The 18,197-nt window shown below is 47.7% G+C and overlaps 1 protein-coding gene across 8 annotated transcripts in view; it reads right to left on the reverse strand.

Annotated features, from left to right (window-relative positions):
• The window catches only part of Tcf25 (transcription factor 25), a 29,631-nt gene that overhangs the window by 4,977 nt on the left and 6,457 nt on the right, over nucleotides 1–18,197 (reverse strand). For all 8 annotated transcript variants that reach the window (XM_021631219.2, XM_021631218.2, XM_060391818.1 and 5 more), the window contains exons 2-14: nucleotides 17,568–17,729; nucleotides 16,534–16,608; nucleotides 15,707–15,825; nucleotides 14,870–14,935; nucleotides 9,899–9,981; nucleotides 8,784–8,914; nucleotides 7,435–7,534; nucleotides 6,627–6,720; nucleotides 5,238–5,330; nucleotides 5,006–5,111; nucleotides 3,049–3,208; nucleotides 1,568–1,655; nucleotides 557–715 (exon numbers count right to left, since the gene is read on the reverse strand). In XM_021631219.2, coding sequence (XP_021486894.1) covers nucleotides 557–715; nucleotides 1,568–1,655; nucleotides 3,049–3,208; nucleotides 5,006–5,111; nucleotides 5,238–5,330; nucleotides 6,627–6,720; nucleotides 7,435–7,534; nucleotides 8,784–8,914; nucleotides 9,899–9,981; nucleotides 14,870–14,935; nucleotides 15,707–15,825; nucleotides 16,534–16,608; nucleotides 17,568–17,729 — 1,436 coding nt within the window. The remainder of the gene's footprint in view (nucleotides 1–556; nucleotides 716–1,567; nucleotides 1,656–3,048; nucleotides 3,209–5,005; nucleotides 5,112–5,237; nucleotides 5,331–6,626; nucleotides 6,721–7,434; nucleotides 7,535–8,783; nucleotides 8,915–9,898; nucleotides 9,982–14,869; nucleotides 14,936–15,706; nucleotides 15,826–16,533; nucleotides 16,609–17,567; nucleotides 17,730–18,197) is intronic.

The raw sequence follows: 18,197 nt of genomic DNA on the forward strand, positions 1-18,197 counted from the left end.
ACAGTGCAGGGAGAAGCATCCAGCCCACACAGTACCCATAAGACTGAGAGGGCTGGAAGCAATAGTACTTTCTCTTCTCACCTCCCCAGATAGTCTAGAATTTGGCCTCATGGACCTCCTTTCCATGGTTCGGGGAGATGACATAGCCAGGACAGAGCAGAACCCTCAGAACCAGCCAGCCCGGCTGTCGCTGGCCCCAGAGCAGGACACTGATGAGGACCACGAACAAAACTGCACAAATGGGCAAAGCGGCCATTTCTCAAATGCAGCCCCAGCAACAGAAGACCCTACATGCAGGAAAGGGGCCAGCAGCTTGCTCTGGTTCCTTTTGGCTCCATTTTTTTGTCAAGAAGGGTAAAAAGAGCTATCACCATGAAAATATGGAAACAGAGCACAAAAGCAGAAACAAACTGAACAAAACTTCAAGGGTATATAACAGCCACACAACCCTCTACAGCCCTGTGTGGATAGCAGCAGCCATCCATGCTCAGGACCTCCTGTCAGCAGGGTGCCCTCTCGGAGCTAGGTGCTAATGTATCTGTCAGACTCAGCTCACCTGTTCTCGCAGGCCTCCACGGCAGGGTCCCCAGCATCCACTGCTTGCAGAACCTCACGGACGTTTTCCTCCAGCCAGCTCATAGTAGCAGGTTCTTTCCAAAGAAAGTGTGACCTCCCAAGGTACAGACTCACCAGCTGGCTCAGGGCAGGGGGCTGGCTGTGGAAGAGCGAGAATTCAAGTGGACCTTTGTCAGTGCCATGGTGGGCAAAGGACTTCCAGGAAAAGCCTAAAGCCCTGGAGCAAAGCAGGCTATCTATCCCTCAGCTGCTGACCAGGGACATTCCACCTTCTGAGTAGTTGGGCACACTTTTCTTCTTCTTCTTCTTCTTCTTTTTTTTTTTTTTTTTTTTTTGAGACAGGGTTTCTCTGTGTAGCCTTGGCTGACCTGAAACTCACTCTGTAGACCAGGCTGGCCTCAAACACAAAGATCCGCCTACCTCTGCCTTCTGAGTGCTGGGATTAAAGGTGTGTGCTACCACTGCCTGGCTTGGCACACTTCTTATGGCTTGAGTTTAGTAGCACAAATCACTTGTCAGAAATGTGGAAAAAAAAAAAAACAAAAAAAAAACAACCATATGAATTAGTGTTCTGTGTGGAACAGAAGCCAAAGATGACCTCCAGCTGCTGCTGAGGGCATGCTGGGGAGCCATGATATATTCTTTCCTTCTGTGTGTTTTTTTCTTGTTCATAAGAAATATGACAATATAGAACTCTGGGAAAAGTAAATGATAGTAAAGGTCATGAACCTCCACCTTCCTCACATGGTCTGTGTCTCCTGGCTTCATGCCCTGCCCCCAAATGTTGTAAGGAAGAATCTTGTGAATCTCATGTTTCAGACTAGAGGCTCCTCACGGCCACACAGAGGGGAGCTGTGTTGCATATGGAAGTGGGCTCCAGGGCCTTCCTTCACTACTCTGGGTGGGTATTAGTCTCCCAGGACAGGCTCCTCTTGTTCCTTAAAGGTGAGGGGAACCGTGCCTAAAGTCTCACATCTGCAGCAATCTTTACCTTATCTCAGCATCTGGCCCAAAGAAGTGGTGGTTTGAGACTGTTGCATCAGGCCGCACACTGCAACACTCCAGCAATGGCATAAGAACTGCAAAAAAAGGAAAAGGCTCCATGTATTGTGCAGCCCTTGTGCTGGTTCCCAGTGCCATGGCAGAAGAGACACTGGAAGTGGTCTATGCATCCCTGTCATATACACCACTTAAGTGCTCCTGAGGTAAAGGGCTGGGGAGCCAGGGGTCACTGTAACTACCACTTATAAATCTTCCTAGGCTGAGTCTCTCACGCTAGGCTCCACGGCACCTCTGAACTCTGGGGAAGGGACGCATGTCCGGCTGACTCTTGTCCCACCACTATCCAGGAAGAGTTGCCTGTCACCTCTCGATCACATGGAGGTCAGACTTGAAGGTAGACTAGAGAGAGTGGGGCTGACTGCCCTGCAAGAGCTAATAGCTCTGTAGGGACCAGGCTTAGATCAGTGGTCTGGTAACAAAGAGCCTACCTGGACCTTCCCTGCATGCAGCGCTGTTCACATAAGTGCCAGCTTCTCTAAACAGCTTGCACGCTGCTAATCTACCACAACACAGTTCTTTCTGTGATGCTGGGGGACATGCGCAGCAGCCTGCGAGGAGGGGGTGCCTGCTCCCAGTCTATGCCTCTCTAGCTGGTCCACAACAGAAAAGGCACTGCTAGCTACATCAGAGGCAGCTTCTAAGTGATGGAACTGACTGTCACTGGCTCAGCAAATACACACTCTTTCTGTCCGAGGCTGCCAGGTCTGGCTGGTAGGCAGAGTTCTGGCCAAGGCTCAAGGAAGTCAGAATGTACAATGTGGTACCAGTTCTGGGACTTTGTAACAGAAGAGCAGCTGGCCCCACACTCTGTTGCCGGTGTCGCTCTGTGTAAACTCTTGGGAAATGTCTGAACAAGTAACGGATCTCCTCCCTCTCCTGGCCACACGCCTGAGAGAACGCCTGCACAGGAGGCCTCCTCTTAGCTACTCATGGCCAACGCCCTCCGAACTGCCTTTGGGCTAGCCAAAGGCCTTTCTAAATGCTACTTATTTCTTCCTCTGGTACCAAAGGCCATCCAACACACTGTGTGTTCCGGAAAATGCCCTGCTCTCCTGAAACTGAATCCTAACGAAGACAGCTGTCTCTCTTACCATTCACCCTTCAACAAGCTTGTAGTAGGTTCCCTAGAATGGGTAGACTAGATGTCTAACTAGAACTAAGGTGGGTAGACTAGCTGTGTGACTGGGAATTGAGCTGGGTGGACTGTTTAACTAGGAACTAGAGTGGGTAGGCTAGCTGTCTAACTAGGAACTAGAGTGGGTGGACTAACTGTCTAACTAGAACTGAGCTAGGTGGACTAGCTGTCTAACTAGAACCACAGCAGGTCTTTAGCCACTGAGGGAATGCAGTCCTCAGTGGAGGGCTGATCTGCAGTCAGTCCCCAGGAGGATGACAAGAGGTGGCACTCACCTCCAGGGAACATAGTGAGCGCCTGCTGTATCAGAAGGGAAGCCTGCTGCCTGGCAGAGGTGAGCTCGTGCTCAGGTAGGTCTGTTTGCTGACTCAGAAGGAAATATGCCAATGGAACTGAGAAGGCAAAATTTGGGAGCTGGGACAGGTTCCGATGAGCCTATAAGGGATGGAGAAACAAAGTCTGGGGCCTCGAGCTCCTGAAGACAAAACGTGGTTTACAGATGTGCAGCGGACACCGGGCCGGCCCCACAGCTGCTTCCTCCTGGGCCTCTCACTTTAATTGACAAGAAAACCCATTTTCCACATGCAAAATAGACGAGAGACAGAGAGGCAGGAACCAGCCACTCAGGTGACTGGTGCTGCCACTCTGGCAGGCTCTTGGCTTTAGAAGCAGGGAAGCCTGTCCATGAAGAAGGCTCACAAAGTCAATCCAGCAAAAGCCGGATCTGATTGCACCGACCCTCCAAGGCTTTCCCAGGACCTCCCTTTCCTTCTTCGTGTTTATGAGAAGACAAATGATTTGTTGTGTCTCTTTATTATGCATGTATGGAGCACAAACCCTGTACATGAGTGCAGGGGCTGAAGGTTGATATTGGTGTCTTTCCACAACTGTTCTCTAAAGTCTTTCAGTATTTAGATTTTTTAAAAGTTATTTATTTATTTGTGCGTGTGTATGTACACGTGCATACCACAGCACATGTGAAGAACAACTTGCAGAAATCAGCTCTTTCCTTCCAAGAATCAAACTCAGGTCATTGGGCATGCTGCCAAGTGCTGTGCCTGCTGCGCCATCCCTGGTTCTCAGACACAGCCTCTCGCCTACCCAGAGCTTATCACTCGTCTGCCAGCCAGCCAGCAGTGCACCTGCCCTGCAGTAACTGGCTACATCACACATCCCTATGCCCTGCTTTTACGTGGGTTCTGGAGATCCAAACTCATGTCCTCATTCTTGCACAGTGGGCACCTTCCTGACAGCCATTTTCATCGTCACAGAATTCCACAACCACATAAACCACAATGACTGCTCCCCTGCAGCCCTACTTGCATTTCCTGCAGCCAAGCTTTCATGAGCTCCGGGATTCTGAAAGCCAGACCCCATGAAGCGAAATATCCTGGCCAACTATACTAAGCACTATGTAACTCAAAAAGATTTATCTTTTTTGTTGCTGTTGTTAATGTAAAAATATGTATGTGAAAAAAACTTAAAAACAGACACAGAAAACAAAGGCTTGTCCCCTTTTTTCTTTTCTAGGCCCTGCTGGAAGCAACTAAGCCCAGCACCTCCCTTCTCAAGAACCAGCCACGGGTCCCGCGCACCTTTGAATTGTCCAGCAGTTGCATTACGGAGAATGGCAGAGCTGGTCTGAAGGCTCAGTCGCTAACCCAATACCCTGAAATTGTCACTCCCACACATGTGCACAACCACAGGAAGACAGTCTATTTTCTCTCCTGGTGTTGTCCAGCACCCGAGGTTGGCTTAGCATTCACAGCAGCTGGCCAGATGGCAGCAGTGTGGTGCCTGGCCAGCCTCGATTTTTACTTATATGCAAGTCTGGCAAGGCACAAGTGGTAATGAGTATATGTCTGTCTGTCCAGGACTTCTGCAGATGTGGGTCTGTGTGCTGTGGCTCTCGTGTCAATTCCATATGGCACTCTGCTTTGCAATTCCTGTGTGCACCACACTGAGTCTTGCTCTTCCCAACTCACCATCACTGCTGGCACACACGTTTGTGAACACATGCTCCGGGTAGGCTTGTGAGCAGTGGCTCTCATACAGCTGCTCAACAGATGTATCAAGAAGGCCAAAAAACAGGAAGCCCTTGGGAATCTACCCAACCTCCAACTCTTGCTCTCCCCATCTTATCACAAGATGGTCCCCCAGATGTGCACATCTGGCGTGAATCAGAAAGGCAAGGGAAAAAGCTGCACCTTCAAGTCCATGGCTTCCACATACCTCCCATTCCTGGAAGAGGCGGATCAGGTACTCATAGTTCCGGGCCCGCAAGGCCAGGTGGTCAATAAGCAGCAGCATGCACAAGGGGTCCTCGTCAGGCTCAAGGCTTCCGGAAGCAGCGCAGGGAGTGGAGAACAAGGGAGACAGAGGAAGTGTTGTCATGGCTGAACCCCACAGACCTGGGGCCTCGGGGCTGATGGTAAGTGGCCATGCAGCCACAGCAAATACTCACCTCAGGATGAGTTTGCAGTACTCCAGCGCAGTACGTGGGCACCCTCGTTTCTCCAAGAAACTCATCTGCTTGTAGAGGGCCAGGTAGAAGCTCCTAGATCAAAAACAGTTGCCCATGAATTAGAAAAGTAACAGAGCAGGACAACTGAGAGGCCCAGCACCGTACCCACCCTCTGGGTTGAGACGCCATTTCCTCAGTGGCCAGATACAGAGCTTGAGAGCATTATGTCTGTCTGGAGGAGGGTCGTGCTCCTCGTTATTCAGTTAAAAATGTACTTGCACATGAAAAGCAAGCTTTTCTGGCTTAGACAAGGTCTGACTATGTGGCCAAGTCTGACCTTAAACTCCTTGGCTCAAGAGATCTTCTGCTTCAGAATGTCAAGTTTTTACACAGGTGCCACGATGCTAGGCTACAGTCAAGCGTATGTGAACCCCATCTTTCCTTCTTTTTTCTCTTCTGGTTTCCTAGGTGGAGACCTCATGTACCCCAGACTGACTTCAAACTTACTGTATAATCAAGGATGACCTCAAGAGATGCCTGCTTCTCAGTACTGCATGCATGTGCCACCAGACCTGGCAAAACCTGTCTTCTTGCTATTTGTTTACTGATTACCATTTAAAGGAAGTTAATTAAAACCTATGTAATTATAATCTTAACTTATGCCCAAATTTTAGCAGTACTACACATGGATGCATAAAGCTGGGTGGCCTTAGTTATCCTGGTGACTTAATTTCAGAACCTGTTTCAAAAAAGTATGAATTTAACTAGAAGAGAAAAAAGCAATAAACAGGAACCCAGAGAAGGAGATCCAGAACCAGCACTCAGGGCAGGAGAGTGGACAATGGCTGTGGTTAAGGTGGGGCACTGCCTGCTGCGGTAATGCAGGGACAGCAAGAGGCAAAGTACCAGATGTGAGGGAGGAAGAAGGAGTCACACAGGACTAAAACCAGAGGGTGCCCAGGGCTTAGGAAACCCAGAAAGCAGAACATGCTGTGCATGACCACTGAAGTCAAGCCAAAGCCGCGCTCATCTCAGATTTAAGGAGAACGAGACACAACTACAAAGCGCGCAGCTTAACCTCACGGGAACAGGCCTTTTCTTCCGAACATATGGGCAGCATGATTCCAGATCTCACTGTTCTGTGGCTAATCAGGCTCACTGATAATTTGAACACATTTAATTTTGGACCAGTCAGATGCCTGGTTCCTTGAACCAGCCCTCTGCAGTTCAGCTGTGAACACACCAAAGCTTAAAAGGCACCTTGGACCTTCAGACCCTGACTCAGCCTCAGGGACGGGGTGGCCTTGCACTGCCTGTTCCTGCTAAACTCAGCAGGCGCTCCCGTGCCTTGGGGAGCCCGTTACTTGCTCTCCAGTGGAGCAGACTCACCTGTTCTCAGGTCTTCGGTAATCCAGCCTGCAAGTCCCACTGGTGAGGCTGAACAGGGGATGGAAGGCACACTCCATGCTGTACAGCGCTCTCTCTGTGGGCCACAAACAGCAGAGGAGGGCGTCACACACACAGGGGCTGTGACTCCTCCAGCAACTCAGAACAAGGAAGAAGGGGGCATGTAACTAGGACCCTGGAAGAGAGAGGGCACATACAGGACTTCCCTGGCATTCCTTAGTGGCTCTAAGTTTACTGTAACATGTATCCGTAAGCTCCAGAGGGAAATATCTCATAGGCAAGGAGATACAACTGACACTGTGATGTGCTAACGCCAAGTACCCACACATGTTTGTCAACACGGATCCTCACAAAACCCACACACGTATATTCGCAGCAGCGCCATTTCCAAAAGCCAGAAAACCTAAATATCCATCAACTGATGACAGACACCAAAAATTCTGTCGACACACACACAGAGTATTATATAGCAGTGAACAGGGAGCAAGCGTGATACATGCTCCAACAGGAGTAATAAAGATGTGAGTGAAGAAAGCCACACAAAGGCTGCACGCATGCTTGCATGAGCCACACTTCAAGAACGGTAGCAAAGCACAGTAGCAGGTGTGGTGATGGCTGTGCAACTGGCATATGCTAAAAACAACAAATTGTACACATTCTACACAAGTGACTCCTGTGGCATATGAATTCTATTTCTCTCCATGAGACTCTATTGTTATCTCATGGAGTAGCATTTGTCCGAGAGCTGGAGTCACTCGCTCACGTGGCAGGTCCAGGTGAGCTGGCTCACCTATGAGATCTCGAGCCATTTCTTGATCCTCCTGAAAGCGGCAAGCATCACTGAGCTGCAGTAGTGAGTCCACATGGTAGGGGTTTGTCTGCAGCAGAACCTGTTGGAAAGATGGCCGAGAGAAAGGTGTAGGCAGCACTCTCCTGAAACGTCCCGAGGGCACCAGGCCAGGCCCCATGCTGGGAGTAATGGTCACCAGTAAAACAGCTAGTTTGTTAGGTTGGTTTTCATTTTTTTGGCTGTTGTTTTGTTTTGTTTTGTTTTTTTGAGACAGGGTTTCTCTGTGTAGCCTTGGCTATCCTGCACTTACTTTGTAGACCAGGCTGGCCTTGAACTCACAGAGATCCGCCTGCCTCTGCCTTCCTGAGTACTCAGATTAAAGGTGTATACCACTACACCTGGCTAATTTGTTTTTTAATTGTTGTTTTTACTTTTTGGTTTTTTGGTCTCACTATATAGCAATGGCTGGCCTAGAATTCACTATGTACACCAGGCTAGCCTCTAACTCAGAGATCCACCTGACTCTGCTTCCCAAGGGCCAGGAATTATGAGTATGCACCACCATGCCTGGTTCATAGTTTACTTAAAAAAAAAAAAAGTGTGTAATCTTATGTGCACTGGTATTTTTGCCTGCATTTATGTCTGTGTGAGGGTGTCAGATTCCCTGGGACTGGAGTTACAGACAATAGTAAGCTGCCATGTGGGTGCTGGGAATTGAACCTGGGTCCCCTGGAAGAGCATCCAGTGCTCTTAATCACAGAGCCATCTCTCTACTTTTGACTCAAGCTATGTGGTGCTGTGGCTCAGGTGAAGTGCTGATCTGATTCAAGGTTCTAGTTCTAGGAACTCAGAAACTGGCCTAATTGGTTCTCTATGTCCCGACCAAAAGCAAAGAAAACCATCACTGTTCTTCTCTCCAAAGGAATGTGATAGCATTCATGGGTCAGGTACACTGTCCTCAGTGATTGCAAACTCAACTGAGGCCCACAGAGCTGGCATGGACTCAGGAACCTGGAGCAGATATAACCCAGCTGCTGCGTCACGGAAGGGACTGGCACTCCATGTACTGTAGCTAAGCTAAAGGCAAAGGCAGCTGGGAAAGATCCCACAATGCTCTACACACAGTTCCCAGAAGGGACCTGAGTGCACAGTGTGGCTCTCCTTTGAGGACAGTCTACACTGTTAGTCCCAAGCACACTTCCTCTGAGCACAGGCACCCTCCATAGCTGGGGAAGCAGTTGCCCTCAGACAACTGCGTATATTCGCAGCAGTATATTCTAAGGACCCAGTCTAAGCCCAGGCAGCACACTGCTCCACCCCCATCCATCAGGAGCTGCAGCCTCACGCACCACAATGTTGTTTGGCTCCATAGACTCCACGGCCACCAGGAACTTGTGCTGTGCCTGTTGGTACTCCTCACTATGCTCGAATGCAAAGAAAGAAAGGCCTTTCTTGGATTCCAGCAGCCGCATTGACAGACCTGTAAGGAATATTGCTCAGGAAGGGGGTGGGGGGACAGGCTGTGGCACCTTGCAGGACTCCACAGCTCTATGCAGTGACAACCCTCCTGTTTTTCCAGGACAATTCAACTTGAGTATGTGGTACTGGCTGACCAGCTCTGAGTTATGCTACTGACAGGCTATAAGCTGACATTTGCCAAGAGCTCGGGGCAGAGTGCTGAGGCCTGCTCAAACTGTGCGAGCCTCACCAGGACTGAGAGTCTTGGGTGTTTGGCTCATCAGATCCACCCAGAGTGTTCACAAAAGGGCCATGTGCCAGGTCCTCGTGGCTGGCTAGGAGCAGAGCTAGAGACTATAGCACAGGTGACCTGCCTGGAGACACTCTGCCCAGATTTGGGGATGAACTTCCAAAGTGGCAGCAGGGAACACCGCACCAGGTCCTACAGGTGATGGTGATCACGACTAGACACTGTCTCTGCTCCTGGTAGACAATGCTGGGTGTGCAGGAACCTTCCTTTGACAAATTCCTCAGAAGCAGGCCAGTAGTTTTCAGGCTCCTAAGTTTCCCTAAGGCCAGACTCTGGCAGGATCACATGGTCAGTGCACAGGTGCTCTTGTTGGCAGGGATGAGCCACAGTCAGGCAGCAGTGCACAGGCCCAGAGTTCCTCCACAGGCCTCTGCAGGCACAGGAGAGGCAGGACTGTTGGGAAGGGGCAGGGCCGCTACACCACTCTGGCCAGTCACATACCACCACAGGTTTCTCTGCCCTAGCCTCATGCCTGTCAATCAAGATAATGGAAAAGGGTCTCTGAACACTTTCCATGCCACCCAGGCCAGCAGCTACAGAGGAATTTACTTCACGCCCTGTTGCCTCTCAACTGCTGCCCTCTTTCTTAAATGACATGTAGTTGGTAGTTTGCTATGAAATATAATAACTCTGCCTTCCCCGGGGAACTGAGAGTATCAGACTGAATCCACGCCAAGCCCAACCCAGCAGCCTCACCTGGTTTGCTGTATCGGGGCCAAGTGCTCTTAGGGGTTGTCAGCCATGCACACTTGGGATACACACGCTGTCTCTGTCGAGGCCTGGAAAGCACAGAATACAGCACGGCTTTACATTCCATGGTGGACAGGGACCAGGCTGGTGTGCCTAATGGCCACGAGAACTGTGAGTGTCAAACTGCAGGCAGGGAAGATACAGGAAAGAGCAATGAGCAGCGTGCTTAGCAGGCAAGGCTACAGCGAACAGAACAGAGCATCAGCCACAGAAATAGCCACCACCACATAAGCAGAGAAGCAGAAAAAAGATGCAGGCTGGAGGTGACATTCTGTACACGTGCCCAGCACACGTAAGGCTCTAGGTTCATCCTCAGCAACCACAAAATAAAAGGGAAAGCTCAAACAGTCCAATAAAAAGATAGAAGGGCCAGGTGTGGTCCCAGTACTCAGGAAGCAGATGCAGGCGGATCTCTGTGAGTTTGAAGCTGGCCTGGCTTACATAAAGAGCTCCAGAGAGCCAAAGACCACAGTGAGACCCTGTCTTGCACAAAAAGGCAAGAGCATTAATAAGGAAACAAACAAATGGAAGCCTAAAATAAAATAAAATAAGAAGAATAAGCCAGGTAGCCGGGCACGGTGGCCCACGCCTGTGATCTCAGCACTTGGGAGGCAGAGGCAAGTGGCTCTCTGTGGGTTCAAGGCCAGCCTGGTCTACAGAGTGAGTCCAGGGCAACCAAGGCTACATAGAAAAACACTGTTTTAAAACAAACAAACAAAAACAACAAAAAATAAAACAAAAACAAACAAACAGAATGAATAACAAGTTGCACTTTCAGGAACAAGATAGAAAAGCTTGTTTTGTTTTTGTTTTTGTTTTTTAAAATCTCAAAAAGAAATAAAATAACTACAGGGAAAAAAGCCAAGTGTATTAGATGAGCATAGTTGAATCTGGAGGCAGGCAAGTGAGCTGCCCAAGTCTGCAGGCCCACAGGCCAGCTGTCTAGCACTGCACTGAACCTCTTCCCTAGAGGGGACCTGAGGTGCAGAGGGAGGGTCCGGAGAAACACCTGGAGGTTCTCACACCCACAGAGTAGGGGGCATGTTCAGAGGAGCTTGGGGAGGAGCTTTAAACTGACAGTCACACATGAAGTTAAGTCCCCCAAAGAGCACTGGCTACAAGGGGAGAAGAGAAGGCCCCAGCATTTGCCCAGAGCAGAAGCGTAGAGCATGAAAAGGGAAAACACCAGAGCTTCTAGTAGGAATCTTTTATCAATCTACTGTCTATCTATCTATCTATCTATCTATCTATCTATCTATCTATCTATCTATCTTTCTTTCTATCTTGCTATCTATCTGTCTATATATCTATGTGAGTGCTCTATCTGCATGCACACCTACATACCAGGGGAGGACATCAGATCCCAGTAGAGATGGTTGTGAGCCACCATGTGGATGCTGGGAACTGAACTCAGGACCTCTGGAAGAGCAGCCAGTGCTCTTAACCACTCTATGTAGCCCAGGCTGCCTTGAGCTTGAGATTCCCAGCTTCAGATTCCTAAGCATAGGAATTATAGGCAAAACCGACCATGTCTAGCCAATCTTTTGTTTGTAAAATGATTTTTCAGGTTTATGTACATGAATATTCTGTATACCTGTGCAATATGAGCACACCTGGTACCTGTGAAGGTCAGGACAGGGTGTTGGATCCCCGGAACTGGAGTTATGGATGGGTGTGAGCCACCATGTGGGTGCTGGGAAAAGAGCCAGGTCTTCTGCAATAGCGACAAAAGCTCTCAACTGCTGAGTCAGCTCTGTGGCCCATTTTTTTACATTTTAAAATTGATCTACGCATGTGTGTTCACAGTCATGCACATATGTGCCTATATGTACCGTAGGTCCATTGTGAAGGTTAAGAGTACAACTCGGGAGGGTTGGTTTCTCCTTCCATTATGTCAGTTTCTACGAATGAAGTTGGGAGCAGGCAACTTGACTCACTCAGCCACCTCTCTGGTTCAACTTAAAGTTGTTTTTGCTCTTTTTGTTTTGTTTTGTTTTAATTCATGCCCAAGTGTTTCATCTGATGTATACATGGATGTCAGAGGAGGGCATCAGATCCCAGTATAAATGGTTAGGAGCCACCATGTGATACTAGGAATTGAACTCAGGTCCTCTGGAAGAGCAGACAGTGCTCTTAACCTCTGAGTCATCTCCCCAGATGGCTCGACTTAAAGTTTTAAAGATTTATGTTTATATTTGAATTATATGTATATACAAAGTATAACATGAAAATTATATTTGTACTCAAAGTACAACAACATGAAAGTAATAAGTGGACCGGGGTCATGGTGGTGCCAGTCTACAGTCCCAGCCATGTTCAAGACCAGGATCAAGTGCTGAGTTCATGAGATCAAGACCAGGACTGAGGGATGATCAATGTGTCCTCTGCATTTGTAAGGTTGTGGGTCTAACCCTAGCACCAGATAGAATGAAATAAATGTAATTATTAATTCATATCAGTAACTACCACTTACTGAAACAGGACCTAGGGCTACCCTCACTGTCAGTCTGACACTATCTGGAGTTCCTAGGACACACCTCCACGCAGAAAGACTCACCTGAATGTGAGCAGCACCATGCTACGGGCTGGGGCTTTGGCCTCAGTGAAGAATGAAAAAGGAGAAAGCCTCTGGGCACCGAGTCTACCTCTCTCTGCTTCCTCATTGTGGATGCAGTGTGACCTGCTGCCTCACACTCCTGTGATCATCCCTGTCCCACCATGATGGACTGTGTCACCTCAAACTGTGAGCCAGTTCCTTAAGTTTCTTTTGTCATGTATTTTGTCACTGCAACAAGAACAGTAACTAATACAAGAAAACAGAAAACTTGGCCCTTGGTAAAAGAAAACAGCAGATTGACTGATTGACTGACAGGGGTTCACGTAATCCAGGCTGGCTTCAAATTCACTATGCAGCTGAGGATGGCTTTGAACTCCTGGTCCTTCTGCCTCTTCCTCCCAAGTGCTAGGAGGACAGTTGTGTGTTATTGTGACTAGATTCTGTGGTGTTGAAGATCAAACTCAGGCCTCCAAGCATGTTAGGCAAGCACTCTATTAAATGAGCCTAGAAACCCAGCCCCAAAAGGGAACATTTTAATGTATAAACATTTCATCAATGTTCTCAAAAGAAGACATAAAAATAAAAATTTAACACTAAAAATATAAAGCAAGCAACTGGGCAGTAGTGCTGCACATCCTTAATCCTAGCTAGGTGGATCTCTAACGTTGAGTTCGAGGACAGCCTCATCTGTAGAGTGAGTTCCAGGACAGCCAGGACTACACAGAGAAACCCTGTCTCAAAAAAACAAAATAAATAAAGCAAGAAATAAATAAGCAAGCCGGGCATGGTGATACACACCCTCAATTCCAGTACTTGGGAAATAGAGGCAAGTGGATTGCTCTGACTTCCATGATAGCCTGGTATACACAGTAAGTCCCAAGTCACCTACGACTTCTTAGTGAGATTTATCTCAAAAACAACCAAAAGAATAAAAAGTCTAAACAAACAAAAACCCTTAGGAACCACAATGAAAGTAGGAGCATACAGCAGAAGAAAAACCAGTAGACTTAATCATAATCTAAGAAATGAAGTAGAGATGACACCAAACCCCTCAAATTTCTTGTGTCTGCTATGAGGAGGAGTGGCTGACGCCGGGTGGAGTGTGAATCTAAGCTCCTTGGGAGGGGCTCAGCAGCAGGCAGCTCTCACTTTCACAAAATGTTGTGCAGGCACAGGGATGACAGCCAAGAGCCACACAAACCCAACATCTGGAGTAAAAAGCCAACCCTGGTACACCACAGCACAGAGAACGACAGCCTAGAAAGCCAGATATGCAGAGCTGTTACAGTGCCAACAGAATTCTCTCATGGCCACGTAAAGCAAATATCGGCATGTGCTCCTTCCAATACTTGATCCAATCAATTATCAAAAATAACCTGGGGGTTCTGGGAGAGAGGGAGAGTCAAAGGTTGAATGACTAAATTGATTACATTTTTAGCACTTGTTTTACAACCAGGGAGAAAAACACTTAAAAAGACAACAGTTGAGGCTAGAAAAAAGGCTCAGCTGTTATGAGCACTTGCTGCTCTCGCAGAGGACTGGTTTGGTTCTCTCCACCCACAAGTATGCGCCACAGTGTATTTAACTCCCAGTTCCAGAAGACGAGACGCCTTCTTCTACCCTCTGCAGGTATTGCATGTACAAGGCACATTTTCAAACACTCAAGCACTTTATGAGTGTATTTTCATAATGAAGCATTATATTTTTACCTTATCAATATCAATAATAAGTAAAATCTTAAAAACAAAAAAAAAAAAGACAGCTCTAAGCCAGCCTTTATAGCACTTGAGAGACTGAGGCAGAAGAACAGAGAATTCAAGTCCTGGGCCACACAGACCCTATCATAACAAGCAGACATTCTGATGCAGAGTCAGAGAGATCACACACAGCGTCCTAACAGGGCTCCCGGAGGTGGACCCTTGTGCCCTCTTTTCCTTCAGGGAGTCGTGGGACACCTGCACTCCATCCCCTGTGGCATGTTGCCCTGACACTGAGAACTATTAAATCAGCACAGACACAGTGTCTCATTTCACTTCAACTTTGGATCACATTAGCTGCCGATTGAACAAAAATGGGACTTCGTATCCACAATGTCTTTAGCATCTTTGTAAAGATAGGGTGTATATCCTAGAGAAGAAGGTATGAAGGACAGAGGATGGATGATGTCACAAACCTTTTCTTTTGAGTCATTTCGGACCCAGTGCTAAGAGTTCGACTTGTTCACTTTGGATGTAGGTATTTTCCCCCTACGAAGAACTCACAGCATCCTTTCTGCCTCAGTCTTCCTCAACCCTTCCTTCCCTCTGGAGCCTGAGAAAGACTGACCTGACACGAAGAACACAGACTGACTAGAGCCTCACCTTTGTTCTCCCAGGACTGCTCGAGCACCAAAATACCTTTTCAGTTCTGTATCTGGATTCAAGTGTCTGAGAAAAAAGTTTAGAAGCAAGAATTATATTCTTCTACAGTAACTCTGCACTTTCATAAGTCACAGAAGAAGGTAGGGGAGCTGGGCATGGTGGCGCATGCCTGTGATCTCAGTACCCGGAAGGCTGAGGCAGGAGCAGCAGGAATCCTGGGCAGCTTTGAGCACACTGTGAGAACCACTCTCAAAAAGCATTTCAGTGAGTGTCTGTAAGACTGACAGATGCCTACTTGTCCCAGTGTGAAATAGTGCTCTACATGGTTCAAGCATCCAAGATCCATAAAGCTGAAAGTCCTCTGAAATATGGATAAGGGTTTTCTTCTTTCTTGTTTTTTCTTAAATGTTTAATAATAAATGTGATTAATTTGTTTTTGTAGTTCAGGCTGCTCTTGGCGGGTCACAAGCATAACCCACCATACCCAGCATTGTTTTATTTCGTTCTTTGATGGAACTGAGGATAAAGCTTGTGGTACAGGGGTACAGGGTAGTCCACATGTTAGGTGTGCACTCTACCACTGAACTGCACCCCTAGATCTGACCATTTACCAAAAAAGACAATGCTACATTTTCTTTCATTTTTTTTTGAGTTCATCTTAAGCAGTCCAAGCTAGCACTAACCTCCCAATTCTCCTGTTTCCACTTCCTAAGGGCTGGGACTAGGATTACAGGTGTTTATCACCAGACCTAACTAAAAAAAAAAAGTGGTAAACTTTCTTCTCTTCCCACCCCACCCATACTGTTTTTCTCTCCTAAGGTGAGGGCGAGGCTGTACCTGTGCTCCACATATAGGATGTGCTTCCTGGAGCTCAGTGGAGGGGGCCCTGGGTGGCTGAACCCACTGCTGTCTTCAATCCTCTCTAAGATGCGATCAATGTCTTCTAGACCATTCTCCTAAAAGCCAGAACAACCTGTTAATCACTGTGCTGACTCTCATTGCTAGGTCCCTAGACATGGACCATACTTGGTTTTGACTTTACTTTCAAGATTCTAACCATCAGCGACAAAGCAAGTTATTTTGAAAAAGAATGATTCTATTAACTTACTTCCTAAAAGATATCATACACTGCATGTACATTCAGGAAGGAGACACTGTCACTAGAGAAAGCCAGAAGTGCTGGGGCACAGGCTCAGAGGGCCCTGGAAATAACAGGGCAAAACAGCACACTGCATTTTCTAGAGCAGCTTGGCTCCCAGGTAAGCTGAGTCATGACTTCTCACAACAGGAGCAAAGCTATGGCTTTTTCCAGAACTAGCAGTTAGCCATGGGGCATGAGGCAACAGCGGAACTGTGCCACCTGATGACAGCAAGTCCACAGTGCTTCTACACTCACTACCAACAGAAGCCATCAGGATAAGACGTAAGTTGAGCAAGGGACACTCACCGCAAAACACAGAACCCAAGAATGGGTCTGACAACCAGGGAGGAAAGGGCACAAGCCAGAACTAAGATCTGTGCTTTTGCTCTTTGTTCTCCTGACCTCTGAGGTCAGTGGGAAGCAATCAGAGAGCTCACTAAACAACACTTTCTCAGTACCAGCCTGAGGTACCAGCAGGAACAGTGAGGCTTAGACAGAGGAACCAGCCAGTTTGACAACATACCGAGGATTCTCCTGGGCAGCTTTTCTTATTTTTCTGCTTCTTTTTCTTCTTTCGGAGTTTGCCACTTGCATTGGACTAATAGAAGGAGACGTTTTAATCAATGGAAAGAAATAAAATCACAAACAGGAACTATACAACAGCCAGGACTAGTGGAACATGCCTTAAATCCTATCACTTAGGAGGCAGACAGAGGCAGATCTTAGAGTCTGAAGTCAGCCTGGTCTATATAGAGATCTCCAGGGTAGTGAGGGTTACACAGTGAGACCCTGAATTAAAAACAATAAAATTAAATAAAATATAAAAACTACGCTGGGTGGTGGTGGCACATGCCTTTAATGCCAGCACTTAAGGGATGAGGCAGGCAGCCTGATCAATAGAGCAAGTTCCAGGACAGCCGAGGCTACATAGAGAAATCTTGTCTCAAAAACAAAACAAAATAAATATATAAATAAATAAAACAAATAAATAAAAATGTAAGCAACAAGTTCAATCTCCAATGCAGTAGTCCCCACTCCTTCTCCTATACCCTCAAGTCCTTCCAAGTCACTTGCATTTCAGCACCATGAAACACCATGGTCCTCCCCAGAATCTCACCCCCTGCCCTGATGTGCTTTGGGGCAGCTCACAGGACCACCCAGCCACCTGACCAATGGCATTTTGTCGACCGTTCCCTGTTGTGCTGCACTTGTCCTGGAGTTAAGGACTCATTGTACTAGGGTGCCTCATAGTGAACCCCAGCCCTGCTCTCCCACAACACTTTCTGGGAGAACCCGGCCCTCACCAGACTGCATGTTCTGATTGGGCACAGACACTCCCAAAAGAGGCAAGCAAACACTCTGTTTGGCACCCATGAGACCATCACTGGCCTTCAGATTTCTACAGAAATCCCATCCAGGCTCCCCAGGGCAACCAAACAGTTGATGAACTCAAGCTCATAAGAAGGTAAGACACTGGAAGCACAGAGTGTATATGGCTAGCATCTTGGGCTCACCTCTGACACACTCAGTTCCCCATCACCAGGTGATAACCTATACCTGTTCCGGGAACCCTGCGTTGGCCACATCCCCATCTTGCTTGGTCTCTGGGTTTCCACGTTGAGCCCTTCCTTTGTTCCCTGATGACACAGAGTCTGGCAGGGTAGCATCCGACCTCTCCCCGTTTACCACAAGGCCATCCTCAAGATCCTCCATGTTTATCTGGAAAGAAGACAAGAAGGAAATGAGAGCAACTGAGCACCACAGTCCAGTGTTCACGGAGACACTATGAAGCTGAAAAGGGAGAGGACTGAGAATGGGCTGAGGGTGGGGCAGTGAGAGGAAAGGGGTACCTAATACACACACAGGACCAGTACATTTCTGAGCTTGTTAGTGAATTCTGGCTCAGTCAGGGCATCTAAGATACATGAATGGTGCATCCTCGTCTTTAGGCATGACATTCAGAACCCCCACGCTGTGATCACCACATTTACTGAGCACCACCCAAACGTTAAGCTTTTTTCTTCTTCCTTTTGTGTATGGCTATCTTTTGTACATGCATATATGTGCACCATATGTATGTCTGGTGCCCATGGAGACAAGAGGACAGATGTGAGTCACCATGTAGGAGTCAAATCCGGGCTCTCTGGAAGAGCAGTCAATGCTCTTGACCACTGAGCCATTGCCAGC

This window comes from Meriones unguiculatus, chromosome 10, assembly GCF_030254825.1.
Source record: "Meriones unguiculatus strain TT.TT164.6M chromosome 10, Bangor_MerUng_6.1, whole genome shotgun sequence".
NCBI classification, from domain to species: Eukaryota; Metazoa; Chordata; class Mammalia; order Rodentia; family Muridae; genus Meriones; species Meriones unguiculatus.